Source organism: Callithrix jacchus, chromosome 11 (assembly GCF_049354715.1).
Source record: "Callithrix jacchus isolate 240 chromosome 11, calJac240_pri, whole genome shotgun sequence".
In the NCBI taxonomy this organism is placed as follows: domain Eukaryota; kingdom Metazoa; phylum Chordata; class Mammalia; order Primates; family Cebidae; genus Callithrix; species Callithrix jacchus.
In genome coordinates, this window is record NC_133512.1 from 59,182,523 (window position 1) to 59,200,191 (window position 17,669).

Consider the following 17,669-nt stretch of genomic DNA (forward strand, 5'->3'; position numbering starts at 1 on the left):
TTAAAAATTTAAGTGAGTTATCTAGATTTATTTACTAGATTCACTTTCAACAATTTGAGAATGAATCTTGGAACAAGGCCACTAGTTATTATATAAAGTATCAATGTTTTTTTCTCTTAATGAGAAGCTGTGCCTTTTTTTCCTATAAAGCAAAATCCTGGAGATAGGAGTTTATATTCCATCTTTCTAAAGAGGATTTTGGTTAATAAGATCATCCCCAAACCATGATTACTATACTTTTGCTAAGAGGTCTAGTCACACTGGGTTTTTCATATAAAACAAGAAAAATGTTCTTTTCTTCTCATCCAACATCTCATTATCTTCCAAAAATTTGCTGAATATAGTGTGTGTGTGTGTGTGTGTGTGTGTGTGTGTGTGTGTGACAGAGTCTCACTCTGTCACCCCACCTGGAGTGCAGTGGCACGATCTTGGCTTGCTGCAACCTCCACCTCCCAGGTTCAAGCAATTCTCTTGCCTCAGCTTCCTGAGTAGCTGGGATCATAGGCATGTGCCACTGCGTCTGGCTAATTTTTTTGTAACTTTTAGTAGCGACAGGGTTTTGCCATCTAGGTCAGGCTGGTCTTGAACTCCTGACCTTGTGATTCACCTGCCTCGGCCTCCCCAAGTGCTGGGATTACAGGTGTGCACCACTGCACCCGGCCTGTATAGAACAGTCTGAAAAGTTGGTATATTTTGAAAAGAAATACAACCAACCAACCCAAATTTCCCATTAATAGCAGATTTGGATATTTGGTTATGAACACTAGGCAGGCTATGCTATAGATGTGCTTTTTCTTCCCAAGTCCCACAGTCCTGCAGTGAGACTGAAAGGGCTCTCTCGCACGCTATGGCACTAACGCAGAAGCTTCCTGGGCTGAAGCGGTAAGGAGTCACCCAGCAAGTAGTGGGGGGATGAGCATCTCCTGGAAACGCTCCTCTCATGTGTGTGGGGTAACGTGAGCATGCTTTCAGATTGAAGACATTGCTAACCAACAGAAAGGGAACAGCTAACTAAGTTCCCATCCAGTCCTGTGGTTCTTTGTCTTTGATTTACAACTCTTCTGCAGGGACTTTTTAGTTTTTTCAGGACAGAAGTCTGACATAAATTCTTTAAAATCTCTCCTAAAAGAGTTTATTTTATAAAAAGTTTTGGAGATATGACGTTTTTAGGCATTTTTATAAAAATGAAGAGATATGAGATCAGGATAGAGAAGGAAATGAAAAGAAAAAATGGGACCAACAAGCTGCACGTTTCAAGATTAGACTCAGGGAATACCTCAGAAATATTGTGGCCTTCTCCTTGTATCACATCATGAAGTACATGATGTTGCTTTTTCTTGTTATTGGTGATAAACCTGATCACTCAGCTAAGGTTGCTGAGTTTATCCACTATAATGTTATTTTCCTTTCTGAAATAAGCCATTTTGTACTTTGAGACTAAGTAAATATCCTGCTTCTCAGAAAAAAATTCAGTCAACTAGTTTTAATTCCACTGATGTTTTTCTCATTTTTTTTCCTCTACTTATTATTTGGTATTTTATTATAAGAAAGAGCTTTTCAGGCCTAGTGTGGGGGCTCAAGCCTGTAATCTCAACACTGTGGGAGGCCAAGGCTGGTGGATCACAAGGTTAGTAGTTCAAGCCAGCCTGGTCAAGATGGTAAAACCCCATCTCGACTAAAAATACAAAAATTAGCTAGGTGTAGTGGCACAAACCTGTAATCCCAGCTACTTGGGAGACTGAGGCAGAGGTTGCAGTGAGCCAAGATCTTGCCACTGTACTGCAGCCTAGGCGAGAGAGCAAGACTCTATCTCAAAAAAAGAAAAAGAATGAACCATTACTATCATTTATTTTGATTTTCCAAATGTCACAGATTTAGCCAATGGGAGCACCTTCAATCTGGCTCCTGTGAAATTTTATAAGCTCCCATGATTCCTTGAGCATTTCCTCACTTTTTGACAGACTACGATGTGCTGGGTCTTGGATAAAATTAGTTGTGTCTGAGGGTTCCAAGTAATATGTATTTCTCACTTATGGTTAGTAAACTAGTCTCCTGTGAACTTGGTTAGCATGAATGGTTTCTCTACCATTTACTCACCCTCAGTGAACCTGCAGAACAGTCCAAGTGGACTGTTGTGCTTTAGTGTAACCCAGTTTGAAGTATCTTCTGATTTCCATTGCAACATATGGCTTGACCACCTAATACTATCAGAGCCATGTTTCAGTGAGAAGTGTATGTAAGAACTGTCCCAACACAGGTGTAATCTAAAATTCTATGTTCATCACAGGTTTCAGAAACGTTGAGGTGACATGCCTGTCAGGACCACTTCCAGTAACCTCAAGCTTTTAAGAGTATGGACAATTCCCTCTACTTAACTGAGAACCAAATTCCCAGTCTCTAAGATCACGGGCTGAGAAAACTCCATTGATGAGACATATCTGGCCCACAACTTCATTGTTTCTTTGTGGACCATTTAAAAAACAAAACAACAACAACAAAAGCCCAGTGAACTGTTAGGACCACAGGATCACTTGGACTATTTTTAGAAATGGATAAAGGGTCTTGACACTTGTATGATAATATTCGGCGTTTTCCAATTCCTTTCTAGTTCCTTTTTTGAGACAGAGTCTCCGTCACCCAGGCTGGAATGCAGTGGCATGATCGTAGCTCACTGTATCCTCCACCTCCCATGTTTAAGCAATTATTTGTGCCTCAGCCACTTGAGTAGCTGGGATTACAGGCATGCACCACCATGCCTGGATAATTTTTTGTATTTTTAGTACAGACAGGGTTTTGCCATGTTAGCCAGGATAGTCTCAAGTGATTCACCTGCTGCAGCCTCCTAAAGTGCTGGGATTACAGGCGTGAGCCACTTCAGCCGGCCTTCCAGTTCATATGCTTTAGGGCTTTAAATGAAACTGTCTTTTTCAATTTATATACATTTGAGAAACATTTTTCAAAATATTTCACCTAAAACACTGAGGTAAAAAACAGAAGCAGAAACTTGTAAAAATACATCATCTTTTAATAAACATCCAGAAGTACAGTGCACTTTTATTGAGGTTTTACATTGTAGTTTACAGCAAACATCGTAGTGTGTATTATGTACAAGTAAAGTAAACTTAGGTTTGTTTTCTCTCCCATGGCTGGATAAACCAAACCTGATACATCCACATTTAAGGTTGTTTTCCAAGTTGGCTTCCATAAAAGGCCTTTAACATTAATTGGCTTTTAACAACAAAAGGTATCCCATCCCTCCCATCACAATGAGAGCTTGATGAAGGCTCAAAAGTGACTTCAAAAACTGTAAATAATTATTTTCCTTTGATGGCTTTAAAAATAGCTATGGATAGCACATCAGAAACACTAAAGAAAAAAGACAATAAGGAAACTGCTGTTTGTCTAGTGAATCCATAATAAATACCAACTTGAGACTAAAGATTACAAAGCCAAAAGATTCTTATAGGAAAGCTTCATGTTTATATGTACAATCCCATGGACTAAAAAAACTGTCTAATGTCTTAATAGCTGAGTCTACCTTTCTTTAACATTGTTTATACACAAAGACCCAGGGTATGGTAGAATTTTTGATCCTTCTGGACAAAAGCACAGTGAGAGAGGACTGAAATTAATTAACAAAAAGGGAAAAAAAGTAATATTCATCTCAAAATTCTACCCACCACTGTCTTAAAATGATCAAGACTCCGCTACATCTGAGAAAAGTGAAAAGTGAAAGAAATCAGAAGCTATTAACTGAAAAAAACCATAGGCTTGTGTGCTTTCTACCGATGGTATTTAAAAATGTATACAACTAGATTTATTTGCTATATATATAAACTAGTGTTGGAATTAGGGGAAAAAGGACCAAATACATCTACACAAATACTAACTAGAATCATATTCAGATTTGCAAAAAGTATAATAATCTGTTTACCATACAACTAGCTATGTGTAAAATATGTAATGATTAATAAAAAATCCTTATGAATATAGTACTAATATGTAGCAAATTACACCAATTAAATAAGCAGCTCAAATTCATAAGGCTAAAGACCCAATATCCCTGAATTTCTAAGTGTTCACCTCAGTTTTACCATGGTTTCATCTAATTGTTACCTCATCAGAAGAGATACTTTTAAAAACTCCTCCTTCCTTAATACATCATCATACTTTCAGAAGTGGTGAGGAAACAATTTAATTTTTCTACCACTTTTGCCCATTCTCATAAAAGAGTGTTATTACAAAATCTAGGCTAACACAGGTGCCTTAAGGATACAATGGAGTGAAGTAAACAGAATTCCAAGGTCCAGGATATTGTTGGTATTGTACAATTTGTCTGTTTGCCAGAAATTCGTGTTTCTGGTTGAAATATATTCCTGGATCAATGATTAAGAAGTTAAGGCCAACTGTCAACGAAGTTAGACTGTTCCAAACTGTCAGGTAACATTTTGATCTTCTCTATTAAAATGTCTTACTGGATGGGACCAATCTCATACTTCTCACGTATCCTCTATAGCACCTAATAAAGTGTTAGGCAGAGATATATGCTCAAGGAAATAATCAGTGACGGGGGTGGGAAATTGATCAAGGGTGAATGAATCAAGATTATGGTAAGGCCATACCTTACTTCACCCATAACTCAAAAGGCAGTTACCAGAGTAAATCTCTAGTGCAGTCACTGAAGAACAGACTTCTTGTCCCATATTAAATTATGTGTGAAAGAGAACAAACTATTATGGCCCTTTTTTATTTATTTCTCTTAGCCAGTAAGAGACTGTATATGGGCATGAGTGCTGCCTGATGAATGATATCTCCAAAAAAGGATTTTCATGGAGGAAACACTAACCTGTCATAAAGCACAGTTTAATACCAATAATGTAATTTGTGGAATCATTAATATTAAAATTGTTACATGTCATTTGTAAGTAGCAGATATTTACAATGTTAGTCTTATTCTAACATCATTTAAAATACATTTTACTTTTAAACACTGGCATGAGGTAGAAGAAACTCACAAAAGTAATTTTCAACATACTGGCACCTATTCATACAATTAGCCCCAAGAGAGAAGAAGAGTTACAACCTTAAGCTAGATTATTGACTACTATTAAAATATTACCTTTGCCTGAAATAAATTTCTTATATTTGAAACTGCTTTTTTTTTTTTTGTGCAGTTAAAGGTATTGTAGAAAAAAAAAATACGCACTGAAATGTTCATGAAGATTGTATACAAGAGTTTCTGTTAACCATCATTCTTTAACATGTTGCTTTAAATCATCTCAATTGTGATGCAGACCTTTTCCACTTATATAATTGGTTAGATATCAATACGAAGGCTACAATCCCTTCCAGTATAAGAAGCAAAATAAAAAATTCACATTTAATATAATGTACTTCTCATAAAAACTAGCAGCACTTCATTCTACCAGGACATACAAATTTGGCTTCAATAACTGGTCAAAAACAAAGGAAAATGTATATAGGTCTAAAAGAGCTCCTTGCACAAGGGGAATGTGAGGCTACAAGAAGTTTTAACAATTAACTATTTCCCCATTAAGTGGCGTGTGAAACTACTGGAATGTCAATTTCAATGGCAGAGAGGCGAGAGCGTGCTGAATAAGGCTGTGAATAAGTATGCATACTGGGTGGATGGGAGTACAGTGGTTGCCAGAAAGGAGAAGGCAAAGATTTGCATGTACAATACCAAATAAACAGTATAACGGAAGTCATGAACAGGCCCCCAGCACTAGCAATAGTGACATACACTGCATAGTCAAATGAAAAGACTGGCTCAAACTTCTTGTTCAGATGGATGTTATAAAAGAAGACCCAGATAGATGGGGAGAGGCTCACAGTACCTGCCAGGAAAAATAGCAGCCCAGCCACCAGGTGGCAACCTGCACTATTGACCAGACACTTGGCCAGTTTGATGTTGGGAACCGAGGACCTGAAGGCAGTGTTGCACATTCCAATCAGGCAGAGCAGCAGGGCACCCATTGCAATCAGCATGCTGAGGGGTAAGGCAAACTGGAGGACACGCAGGTCCAGCTGGTCAACTGATGAGTACCAAGTAGTGTCGTACATCAAGCAGTCACTGCTCCCATCATACCGGGCACATTTCACCCACAGGCCTGTGTAAACAGTCAGGTTCTTCTCATTTCTGTTGAATGTGATCAATCGTAATTTTCTCCAGTTGGGAAGCAAAGTCCCTGCAAAGAGGCCTGCTACTGAAGCGATTCCACACAGGAAGGAAAGGACTGTGGCTGCGTGGACATCCCGACAGCCCATGGCAGGCAAGCTTGTGGAGTGCTGTCAGTCAGACTAGGGGGTGACACATAAGAGGACAAATTGTGAGGGAACAATAGGAGAACAGAGAAGGAAGGGTGGTGCTAATTGGCAACACATCTAATGATGAAATGTCAATGCAAAGAGGAAAAGTCTCCCCCTTGTTTCCTCTCTGTACAATACAAGGGTATATAAATGCATGTGTGTGTGACCTCAGCACAGGTGCACACACATTTGGTTATTACTGACTGGGTCATGGAGCAACTAAAATCTTTAGCCATCAGTATTTTTCTTCACTACTTAAAAATAACCAAGATAATGTTAAAGTCTCTTACAATCACACCTTCAATCTTCTTGTCTGTCAATAATTGTTCTTTCAACACACATATATCCATCACTATGCATGTGTCAGGCACTCATATTGCAAGGGCCCACTCATCAGTCATCAGTTAGCTACAAACACCACAAATTCAGGCTCAAATGTTCACACAGCAGGGGTGGAGAAGGCTTATAAAAGGGAACGGTGTAGGGAAAGAAGCACTATAGGACAGAATGGTTGAGAGTCAACTCTTAGCCAGACTGCCTAAATTCTAATCCGTCTCCTCACTTACTAGCCCACTGATGTTGGGCCGGATACAGAACTTCCCTGCCTCATTTTCTTCATCTTTGAAATGGAAAAAATAAGAGTGCCAACATCACAGCGTTGTTCTGTGGGTCCAATGAGATAATATAATGTCAAGAGCTTAAAACATGTCTAGAACACAAGAAATGCTATGCCCAAGTGTTAAGTACTTCTTCGCATTCAGTGACCCAACTCAGTAGTTGGCATATCAAAGTAGTTCAAAGAACATTCACTGAACATTAAGAAAAAGCAAACTGATCTCATTCCTATGTACTAGGCACACTAGGAAATTATAAAAAGTAAAAGAGCTCATCTCCATTGAGTCAGTCAAATGAGAAGATGAGAACAAAGGTCCCTGAAATTATTCTGCTTAACTACTTCCTTGTTGATTCAAAGTAACCCAAGTGCTTTTCAGGGAAATCTATAGCATTTGTTGGCTACTACTACTACTGTTCACATAAGATGAAGGCAAACATTTTTGAAGTAATGACAACCTATTTCTACTAATGCTATTATAAGAAAAACAGTAGCTAGGCCTTTCTTCCTTCCAAATTAAAAGGCCATATTCTTTTTCTGTATATGACAAACTATAAAAAGCTAGCATTTTATTCAGCTTTAATTTCCTCAAGGGTCTGATATTCATTCTCAAAGTAGAGCTCAAATGTATTTTCTCTGCCTCCTATAATGCCAACTATGAGGTTAACAGAGCAGACTACTTCAATAAGGTAGCTCATCTACTTTTTTTGGTCAGAGCATGTGAAGGGGTAAGGTTGAAAATAATTTTTATTTCTGAATACAGTTCCATCATCCTTTGAGAATCAAATATTATCTCCTGAGATGGTGAAGTTGTGTTTCCAAGCTTTCAGGATCAGAAAGACAATTATGATCAAAATGCTAGGAAGCTGGCTTAGAATGTGATTCTTATATGAATTCCAGTGGGAAGGCAAACTATTCTTCATAAAACAATGTTATTTGTTTTATAAAGTGGTTTACGCCTGTAATCCCAGCACTTTGGAAGGCTGAGGCAGGTGGATCACAAGGTCAAGAGATTGAGACCATCCCGGCCAACATGGGGAAACCCCGCCTCTACTAAAAATACAAAAATTAGCTGGGCATGGTGGCACATGCCTGTAGGCCCAGCTACTCAGGAGGCTGAGGCAGGAGAATCACTTGATCCTGGGATGTGGAGGTTGCAGTGAGCAGAGATCTCACCCATGCACTCTGGCCTGGCAACAGAGTGAGACTCCATCTCAAAAAAAAAAAAAAAGAAAGAAAAGAAAAAAAAAAGAAAACAATGTTATTTGTATATTTAATCCAGTCATATAATACAGGAATAATTTTTGTGTGTGTGTGAGAGAAATGTCTTACTCTGTTGCCCAGCCTAGAGTGCAGTGACACAATCATAGCTCACTGTAGCCTTGACCTCTCAGGCTCAAGCGATCCTCACATCTCAACCTCCTGAGAAGCTGGGACCACAGGCACATGTCACTACGTTCAGCTAATTTTTTCATTTTTTTTTGTAGAGACAGCGTTTCGTCATGTAGCCCAGGCTAGTTTCAAACTCCTGGGCTCAAGGAATCCACCAGCCTCAGCCTCCTAAAGTACTGAGATTACAGGTGTGAACCACTGCGCCCAGCCCTCCTCCTCCCACCCCCCCAGTTCTTCTTCCCATTTTCTTGCTTTCTTTTAGAGACCTGGTTTCACCATGTTGGCCAGACTGGTCCCTAACTCCTGGCCTCAAGCAATCTTCCTTCCTTGGCCTCCAGAAGTGCTGAAATTACAAGCTGGGATTATAGGCACAAGCAACCGTGCCTAGTCAGAATACTTTTACTAACCAAAAAATGCCTATGTGTACATACATACATTCAAATATACACATACAGCATATATAAATGTAAATGTACAATATAAAATCAGAGTTTAAGCACAAGTAACCATTTTTAAAGTCCTCAAGTTATACATGGTTAGTTCCAAGTTTTTCCATTAATGTTAGTTTACTATTTATTATGTTACCTTCTATCAGTATTATCAGAAGTAGCAATTGTTTAAGACAATTTTATGATAGGGGAAGACAAAGAAATTACAGTATTTTTTTCATGCAAATGAGGAAAAAGTTGTTTTGCTTAATTGTAGCAAGCAAATACCTTAGTACAGAAATGGAAACCAGTACAGATTTGAGAATGTTTGCATTGGAAGAGGCTACTAGAGATGCCAAGCTCTAGGATACAGCTCTCTGGTGGTCTTTGCTCATTCACCCGTCTCTCTCTCCCATACAATTTGTATGCCTGGGACACAAGTCATTCTAGGATTATCTGAATAAACGAGTAGTGGGCTCTGTACAAAGACCACAGTAACTCACAAAGGTGGGTCACTGGTAATGAAAAACTGTACAAGGAAGTAGCTATTACTAAGAAGCAATCATTCATTCAACGAGTACTTATGTTGTACTGAGTGTCTAGCATATGCAAAACACTCTGGTAAGCCCTGGAAAGACACCAAGACCACTGAGACCTGGACCTTGCTCCCAGTGTGTTTATAGACAGACTTGTGGAAAGAATCAGCTGTTTTATGTAAATTCAAAGTGCTGGTGGTGAATCAACTGTATAATTACTACATATCAAGTGATTATTGTTAGGTGTTAAGCAAAGTGAATAAGTAAATAAAATTTATCATCCAGGATTAAAAGACTGAGAAATAAAGGAGAATGATTTGATCAAAGTTGTGACTACATAAGAAAAAATGTTCCCTGTGTTTCTTTCAAGCTTCAGAGGACTTCAGATAACCCACTCAAAGTTCTAATGCAATCAAAATTCCTCCTTTTTTTTCTTGGTGAATATTGTTTTTATTATTATTATTTCACTTTAAGTTCTGGGGTACATGTGCAGATCTTGCAGTATTGTTACATAGACATACACATGCCATGATGGTTTGCTGCCTCCATCCCCCCATTACCTACATTAGGTATTTCTCTTAATGTTATCCCTCCCCAATCTCCCCACCCCCTGCTAACCCTCCCCTAGCCCCTCACCCCACAACAGACCCCAGTGTGTGATGTTCCCCTCCTTGTGTCCATGTGTTCTCATTGTTTAATACCCATTTATGAGTGAGAGTATGGGGTGTTTGGTTTTCTGTTCTTGTGTCAGTTTGCTGAGAATGATGGTTTCCAGATTCATCCATGTCCTTGCAAAGGACATGAACTCATCCTTTTTTATGGCTGCATAGTATTCCATGGTGTATATCACAATCCCTTTTTGCTTTCAGAAGTAGTATACTGGCTGGGTGAAGTGGCTCATGCCTGTAATCCCAGCACTTTGGGAGGTCAAGGCAAGTGGATCGCTTGAATCAGGAGTTTGAGACCAGCCTGGTCAACATGGTGAAACCCCATCTCTACTAAAAATACAAAAACTAGCTGGCATGATGGCACCTATAGGTGATCCCAGTGACTCCGGAGGCTGAGGCTTGAACCTGGGAGGTAGAGGCTGCAGTGAACACAGATTGCACCACTGCACTGCAGCCTGGGCAACAGAGCAAGACTCTGTCTCAAACCAAATAAACAAGGAAAAACAGAAGTAGTATAGAAATACTTGGAATTTCAATGTAATTGAGATTTCTGCAATAAAACTGCCTTGTAATACTGATTCCTGCAATGTAAACAGAGTGAGAAACAAGATGAAGATGTGTAACTCTATTATTAATAAATTCCAGGCCAGGTGCTGTGGTTCATGCCTGTAATCCCAGCACTTTGGGAGGCTTTGGTGAGAGGATAGCTTGAACCCAGGAGTTTGAGACCAGCTTGGGCAACATAGTGAGACCTCATCTCTACAAAAATACAAATTTTTAAAAATAAATAAATTCCTGTAATTCTTAGCCTACAGACTATCAAATGACATTAATGAAGAGAGGTGGGTCAATATTTATTTCAGTATTAAGTGCTTTTAACTATCTCCTGCATCAAATCAAAACAAGTGTTATGTCGGTCCTCTGAAATTGTCTTTGATGAAGCATTTTTAGCTCAGATCTCATGGACAGACAAAGGACTCTAAACAGAGTCAACAAGGATACGATGGCACTTTTTCAGAAGGAAAGTACTATTAACCTTAATTCTTAAGCTAAAATTCAGCCTGATGCTGGAATTAATGTCTAGCTCCTTGTAACTTCTTTTGGCTACTTTACGTTTTATGTCCTGCTCCTAATTTCACATACCTATGATTTGATAAGTCATATATCCCACCAGAAAGATAAAGTAATTTCTTTTAAAACAGGGTCTTTATTACCCAAGCTGGAGAACAGAGCATGATCACAGCTCATAGATTTCAGTGAGCTGAGATCCTGGGCTCAAGTAATCCTCCTGCCTCAGCCTCCTGAGTAGCTGGGATTATAGCTGCATGCCACCATGCTGGGCTAATTTTTAAGTTTTCTGTAGAAATGGGGTCTTGCTATGTTGCCCAAGCTAGTCTTGAACTCTTGAGCTCAATCCCCACACCTCAACCTTTCAAAGGGCTGGGATTACAAAAGTAAGCCACTGTGCCTGGCTGAAGTAACATTTTATAGGATAGTTTGGGGAAAAGGATATGTTTAATGTTTTAAAACAAAGATAATGCTGACTTCCAGATTAGGATTTGTTCATACTTGCAGGGGTAAAAAGACCTCTACTCTTGTGCTGTGCCAACTAGTTTTAATCCAGAATAATTTTTTTTCAAATGCAAACCTCATCTGTCATTCTATTTCTTACCATTCAATAAGTTTGCATTTCCCACAGAATAAAGTCTCTAAAGTTTTAAATCCTCCCCATAGCTTACACCATCTAATTCCTACCAAATTCTCAACTTCGTATGTGCCACTCTCCCACTTACACACTATAGTCTATGCAGCCACACCACCTTTCTTTTAACTTCCCAAATTTTCCACTTTCTAATTTGGATAAGGGTCTTCTTCCCTCATGCTCTTCTTTCTCCTACTAGTTTCTTAATCTCAACCTATTCTTCGCTTAGCTAATATTTACTCATTCTTCTAGTGTCCAGGGAGGCTCACCCTAAACCTCCCCCCACCCCTGGTTATATGCTGTGGTAGCACTTTTGCACTTTTTCTTCTGTAGCAGTGATCATTCTTATAATTACTTGTTCAGTGTTGTTTTCTTTCCCATCAGACTGTGAATTCCAGGACAGAGATCCCTTTGTTTTGTTCACTGTGTCCAATACTGGCATAGAAAAGGCACTCAATTATTTGTTGAATGAATGAACAAACAAATGGAGGTTCTATATAACTCTGGTCAGAATACAGACAGAAATTTAGTCTCAGTTCCATTCACTTCATTTTGGAGAATTCATGCCATCCTGCTTTCTGATGCATCCAGACTGCTTCTAGACTGCGCCCCTGCTTTCTGCTCCTCTTTGGCCAAAAGACTCCCATTTTATAAAATATTTTATAACACAACATTCATTTCCTTCTCCCAGAAACCTGTGATTAGCAAAGAGGAGGCCATCCTTAGGTCCTTACATATAGACTATGCTTCTAGAAATAAATAACTAGGTTTAGCAATATCGGCTAACTTCAACAATGATTAGAAAGTCAATTATTCCTGGTCAGGCACGGTGACTCATGTCTGTAATCCTAGCACTTTGGGAGGCCAAGATGGGCGAATCACAAGGTCAGGAGTTTGAGACCAGCTGGGCCAATATGGTGAAACCCCATCTCTACTAATAATACAATGATTAGCTAGGTACGGAGAGCTATGGGGAGAATTTAAACTATAGGCCTGTGCCTATAGTTCCAGCTACTTGGGATGCTGAGGTAGGAGAATCGCTTGAACCCAGGAGGTGGAGGTTGCAGTGAGCCGAGATCATACCACTGCACTCCAGCCTGGGTGACAGAGTGAAACTCCGTCTCAAAAGAAAAAAAAAGTCAATTATTCCAGTGTTGATTCTTCTGTTTTCAACTTAATAGGTATGTCATGAATTAGATGTACTTATCTTAAGAGTGGTTAATATATCAAATTAATATTTATCAAAGCTAAACAATTTATATGTTTTTTAATGGGGAAAAAAAATTAACATCTTTTTGCCATGTGAAAAATCCCTAATTAGGGACTGTGGAAAACATGCAAGGCTAAGAACATTTTAACAAATCTGACAAGCAGTCATGAGCATCCATCTCAAAGCTGGATGAGAGCTTTGAGCTAGGTCATATATACACATAAGTGGGTTTGTTGTTTCCATCTAGGAGGCTGCTTGGTATTGTCCAGGAGACCAAAGATTTTAATACCAGTCATAACCTATCATTTACTAATTGGACAAGTCACTTATGTCCTCTGAACCTCAAATTTTTCATCTGTAAAGTGTCCCACAAGGTAGTAAGATCATGAATGGCAAAGTCCTTTGTAAAGGAGAATATGGTCAGAAATGTAAGTCAATAATGATTATATTAGCAGGCTTATTTACTTTCTTCAACTAGAAACATACTTTTCTTCTGGACCCTGAGCAAATGGCTACAGATAGTTAGACATATAACAAGGACAGAACATTCTCTTTGGAGATACTGACCAAATCAAATATAGTCTCTATTTCAAATAACGACTTCACATTTGTCATTTGACTCTCTGTTCCACCGTGACTTTCAGAAAAGCAGATAAAATTTAGTACACAATTAAATATTATCAAAGACATAATTTCAAATAAAAATATTTTCAAATGATATATTTTCTATGGTTTTGAATAGAGTTTAAAGAAGGCTGGTGCAGGAACAGTGGCTAAGCGCTTTAGGAAGTCACAGACCCAACAAACTCTACTATTTTTTTCTAGGCACAATTCTGAGTTATAGTTACAAGAGTACACATGTCTAATAGCAGCTAGCTTTTTTTTTTTTTTTTTTTGGAGACAGGGTCTGGCTTTCTCACTCAGGCTGGAGTGCAGTGGCGCGATCATGGCTCACTGCAGCCTCGACCACCCAGACTCAAGCAATCCTCCCACCTCAGCTTCCAGAGTAGGTGGGACTACAGGCATGTGCCACCACACCGGGCCAAATTCTTAAAAATTTTCTCATACAGACAGGATCTTGCTATGTTGTCATGGCAAGGATGATCTCAAACTCCTGGGCTCAAGGGATCTTTCCACCTCAGCCTCTCAAAGTGCTAGTATTACAGGGCTGAGCCACCATGTCCAACCCTAACTTAATTCTTGATGGTAACATTGACAGTTCCTTCTACCTATAATTTGGGTTTTCTTAGGAACTGTAGGTCATCAATCATTGTACTCACAAGAGAGGTCTGCCTGATATCTTTATTTTGTTGAACAAGAGGAAAAAAAAGGGTTATTATTGGTCATTATTGGTAGCAGAAGGGAGGGAAATAAGATATAATCAAAGAACGTACTTACTCTTTGAGGTACCTGATAGTTCCAAAACAGCTTTATTCAACTTAGAAGAAACACATGAAGTTCTGAATACACAGTAGCAATAATCTGAGCCTAAAGAAATAGGAAAAATACTCCAAATTAACATAATCTCTAAAAACTCTGCTTGAATTCCCATGGATCAGAATAATTAGCAATCCCCTAAAACCAATAAAGTGTTATACTAAAAAGGGGGGACAGTAAGTTTTTTTATAAAGGCAGTTTAGCAGGGGTGCCGTGGCTACACCTGTAATCCCAACACTTCAAGAAGCTGAGGTGGGATGATCACTTGAGCAGGAGTTCAAGACCAGCCTGGCCAACATGGCAAAACCTTGTCTCTCCCAAAAATACAAAAATTAGCCAGGCATGGTGGCGCACACCTATAGTCCCAGCTACTTGGGAAGCTAAGGCACAAAAATTGCTTGAACCTGGGAGGTGGAAATTACAGTGAGTGATTACAGTGAGCTGAGATTGCACCACTGCACTCCAACCTGAGCAACAAAGGGAGACTCTGTCTCAACAAAAAAGAGAACGAGAGAGAGAGAGAGAGAGAGAGAGAGAGAGAGAGAGAGAATTAGCCAGGTATGGTGGTGCACACCTGTTGTCCCAGCTTCTTGGGAGGCTGACATAGGAGGATCACTTGAGCCCAGGAGTTTAAGGCCACAGTGAGCCATGATCATGCCACGGCACTCCAGCCTGGACAACATAGCAAGACTCTGCCTCAAATAATAAAAAAATAAAAATGAAAAGGCTGTTTATTCCTTAATTCATGCATTATATATGAGAAATATATAGAATACAGAAAAAATATGTAGAAATGGGAAAAACTCATTTTGTGACTTAAGAATATAGAAGAAATGAGGATGAAAAACACTTTGCTGTTTTGGAAATATATGATTGATATTTAATGAATGTTTTACATCATTTTCACAACTACAGTGAAAGGATAAGGAAGGTGAGGAAAGACTGCCGTTGTCTTAGAAGTAAAAGAAATGTTATTTTACATTTTTAAAAAAGGACATTGACAGCAAAACCAGACAAAGTTGATCTGAATTCTGCATCCTGAAATTTGCAACTAGAATGCTTAAAAAAAAATTAGTTCCACCAATGGCTCAACCTACCATTTAAAGTTGCTTCTATATATCTACTTTCAACATTAGCTGCTACCTCTTCAAATACTATTTATCTCAAACAGGTCGGATGAGAATGGAAACTCATTATTATGTGTGCCTGAGAGTTTCCTGGATTGAGGCGTTCATCACTGGCCATATTACGATTATTATGTAGAATACTCTCTGCAACTGGCTGCTCCGAGATTTCAATCAAGCCCCCCCCCCCACGCCTCTCCGCCCCAAATGTTTCTTGACTTGGTATCAAGCATAATTGCTCACTCCAAAGTCAGAGGAAATAGTTTTACAATTAATAACACACAACAGAATCCTTGGGCAATCATTTTAAGTGAGGTCACCAGGTCTGACCTTTCCCTAACGTGGCTATGGGCCCCTTATAAAGCCGGGAACACACAACTGAGAGTAAAGCAAATCCAAGTTTCTAGGGTAATCCGCATCCCCCTCCGCCCCGCCCCCTCCCCTCCCCTCCCCTCCCCTCCCCTCCCTCCTTTCGAACCCTGGGCTTAGCAATACCAGACCTGGCAGAAAGAAAAAAATGCCCTACTAGTTAGAGCCAATGGAAAGAGACCGCAACAGTGACTGTTGACGCTCTGAGAGCTAGCCCATCCCTACAACACTGAGTGGGTTTAAACCGCAAGCAGGTCATCATTACACAACCAGCATCAGCTGGTTATTCAAAAATAGCAGCCTGGGCTCCTCCGCACACCGGAGCCAGCAAAGCTTCCAGCTCTTAACAGCTCCGGCAACACACGTCGACATTTCCATACTCCTGTGTACAAAATAATTTTGTAAAGCCTTACCAAATACTTACTCAATTTTCACATCCACAAATGTGGTCAGCGTTGTCCAATGCCCCGATTCCCCTGGATTTAGCTGTTTTACATAAAATCCTCAGTTACTTATGCAAAAGACCCAGAAATCGGAACATCTTGACCACACCTACCTGCTTCTCACACGCAGGGCATTTTACTCGCCCACACTGAGGAGCCTCTTGGAGCGTCTCCCTCTCAGCGTCTCAGGAAGTGCGTTACCAGCGAGGCACACCAGAGGCTTCTGGGAGCAGTCAGGTTCTCCCGTAGCCCAAAACGGCAATGCCCTGGATGTCTGGGACTACAATTCCCAGAATCCACTGGGCCTTTAACCGTAGGCAACATCCTGCGACCACCTCCTGCCTTTCCCTTTTTCCCCCTCCCCCTCCACCTCCTCGGGTTCCTTTTGAACCTTAGGTTCCGTCCAGATTGGGTTATCGGTTAAAGAAAAAACAAAACACACAAAAAAACGGCAAAACGAAACAAAACTAAGAGTAGTTTTGAGTTGCCCATAAGGTGATATGCCCGTAAGAAGGTTAGCAAAAATTCTTATATCTGAATTTTTTTTCCCTCAAAGTGTTCACCTAGGCACAAAAACGAAGAAAGCTCAGTCTAGAACCAAATAGCCCAGATTTGTATGGGGCTTTGCTGTGTATTGATTGGGTGGCCCCAAGCAAGTTACCTCTCTATATCTGGAGATTATCTGTAAAAATGGGGATAAGATCACCCACATCATACTGTTGTCTTGAAAATCGAGGGACATAATATAGCTAAAGTATAGAACATATAGCTAGCTATTCGATATTTGAACTAACTTGACTCTCCCACACAATTTTTACGGTCCTGCCTCTTTCTCGTCCTACATTAGTGAATGAATATCTGAATTAAAGGATTCCAAAGTCCTAAATAGCAACGATCTGATTTCTTAAAAAATAAAGGATGCTGAAGTGTTGTGATGGCTACTACTTCGAGATGATCACACACACACATACAAATGGATATGAAGTGTGCAAATATGTACAACTGTTGCATTCATGAAGAATACATATGTGGGCCTTTCTTGTACTATTCCTTCACATTCTCTGTATCTTTGAAGTTTTTCAAAATAAAAAGGAGAAAAGTATCTGAACAAAACCCCAGATTTAAGAATTTTTGCTAACCTTCTTATGAGCTAGTCACCTTCACTGGGGCACCTATCCAAAGTATAACCTTGGACAAGTAAGGTATCCCTCATGTAACAGTATATCTACAACAGGAAATTGAGACGAGGGTTAAATGAACTACTATAGAGACGGCTACAACAGTGTCTAACACACAGTAAGGACTACATGTTTGCTATTAGCATTTTCCATTTTGTGTTGCTCTAGTAACAATGAGGCTATTTGTCAGGTTTTTTTTTAAAGGGAGGGTGGAGAGGCTATTATCAGTTCACCGCTAC

At 39.6% G+C, this 17,669-nt stretch overlaps 1 protein-coding gene across 2 annotated transcripts; it reads right to left on the bottom strand.

Annotated features, from left to right (window-relative positions):
- Positions 1–3,004: 3,004 nt before the first annotated feature.
- Positions 3,005–16,454, bottom strand: CLDN12 (claudin 12). Of its 2 annotated transcripts, none has more exons than XM_078342912.1 (3): positions 16,366–16,454; positions 14,278–14,367; positions 3,005–6,321 (listed from the first exon to the last, which is right to left on the bottom strand). In XM_078342912.1, the coding sequence occupies exon 3, from the start codon at positions 6,286–6,288 to the stop codon at positions 5,554–5,556; it is 735 nt and encodes a 244-aa protein (XP_078199038.1). In that variant the 5' UTR covers positions 6,289–6,321; positions 14,278–14,367; positions 16,366–16,454; the 3' UTR covers positions 3,005–5,553. The 2 variants fall into 2 exon arrangements, with proteins under 2 accessions (XP_078199038.1, XP_078199039.1); XM_078342913.1 differs by having other exon boundaries at positions 16,234–16,454.
- Between the last annotated feature and the right edge of the window lie 1,215 nt (positions 16,455–17,669).

Bases quoted from the DNA above. Each gene is read 5' to 3' on its own strand.
- CLDN12 (XM_078342912.1), bottom strand. From the start codon at position 6,288: ATGGGCTGTCGGGATGTCCACGCAGCCACAGTCCTTTCCTTCCTGTGT.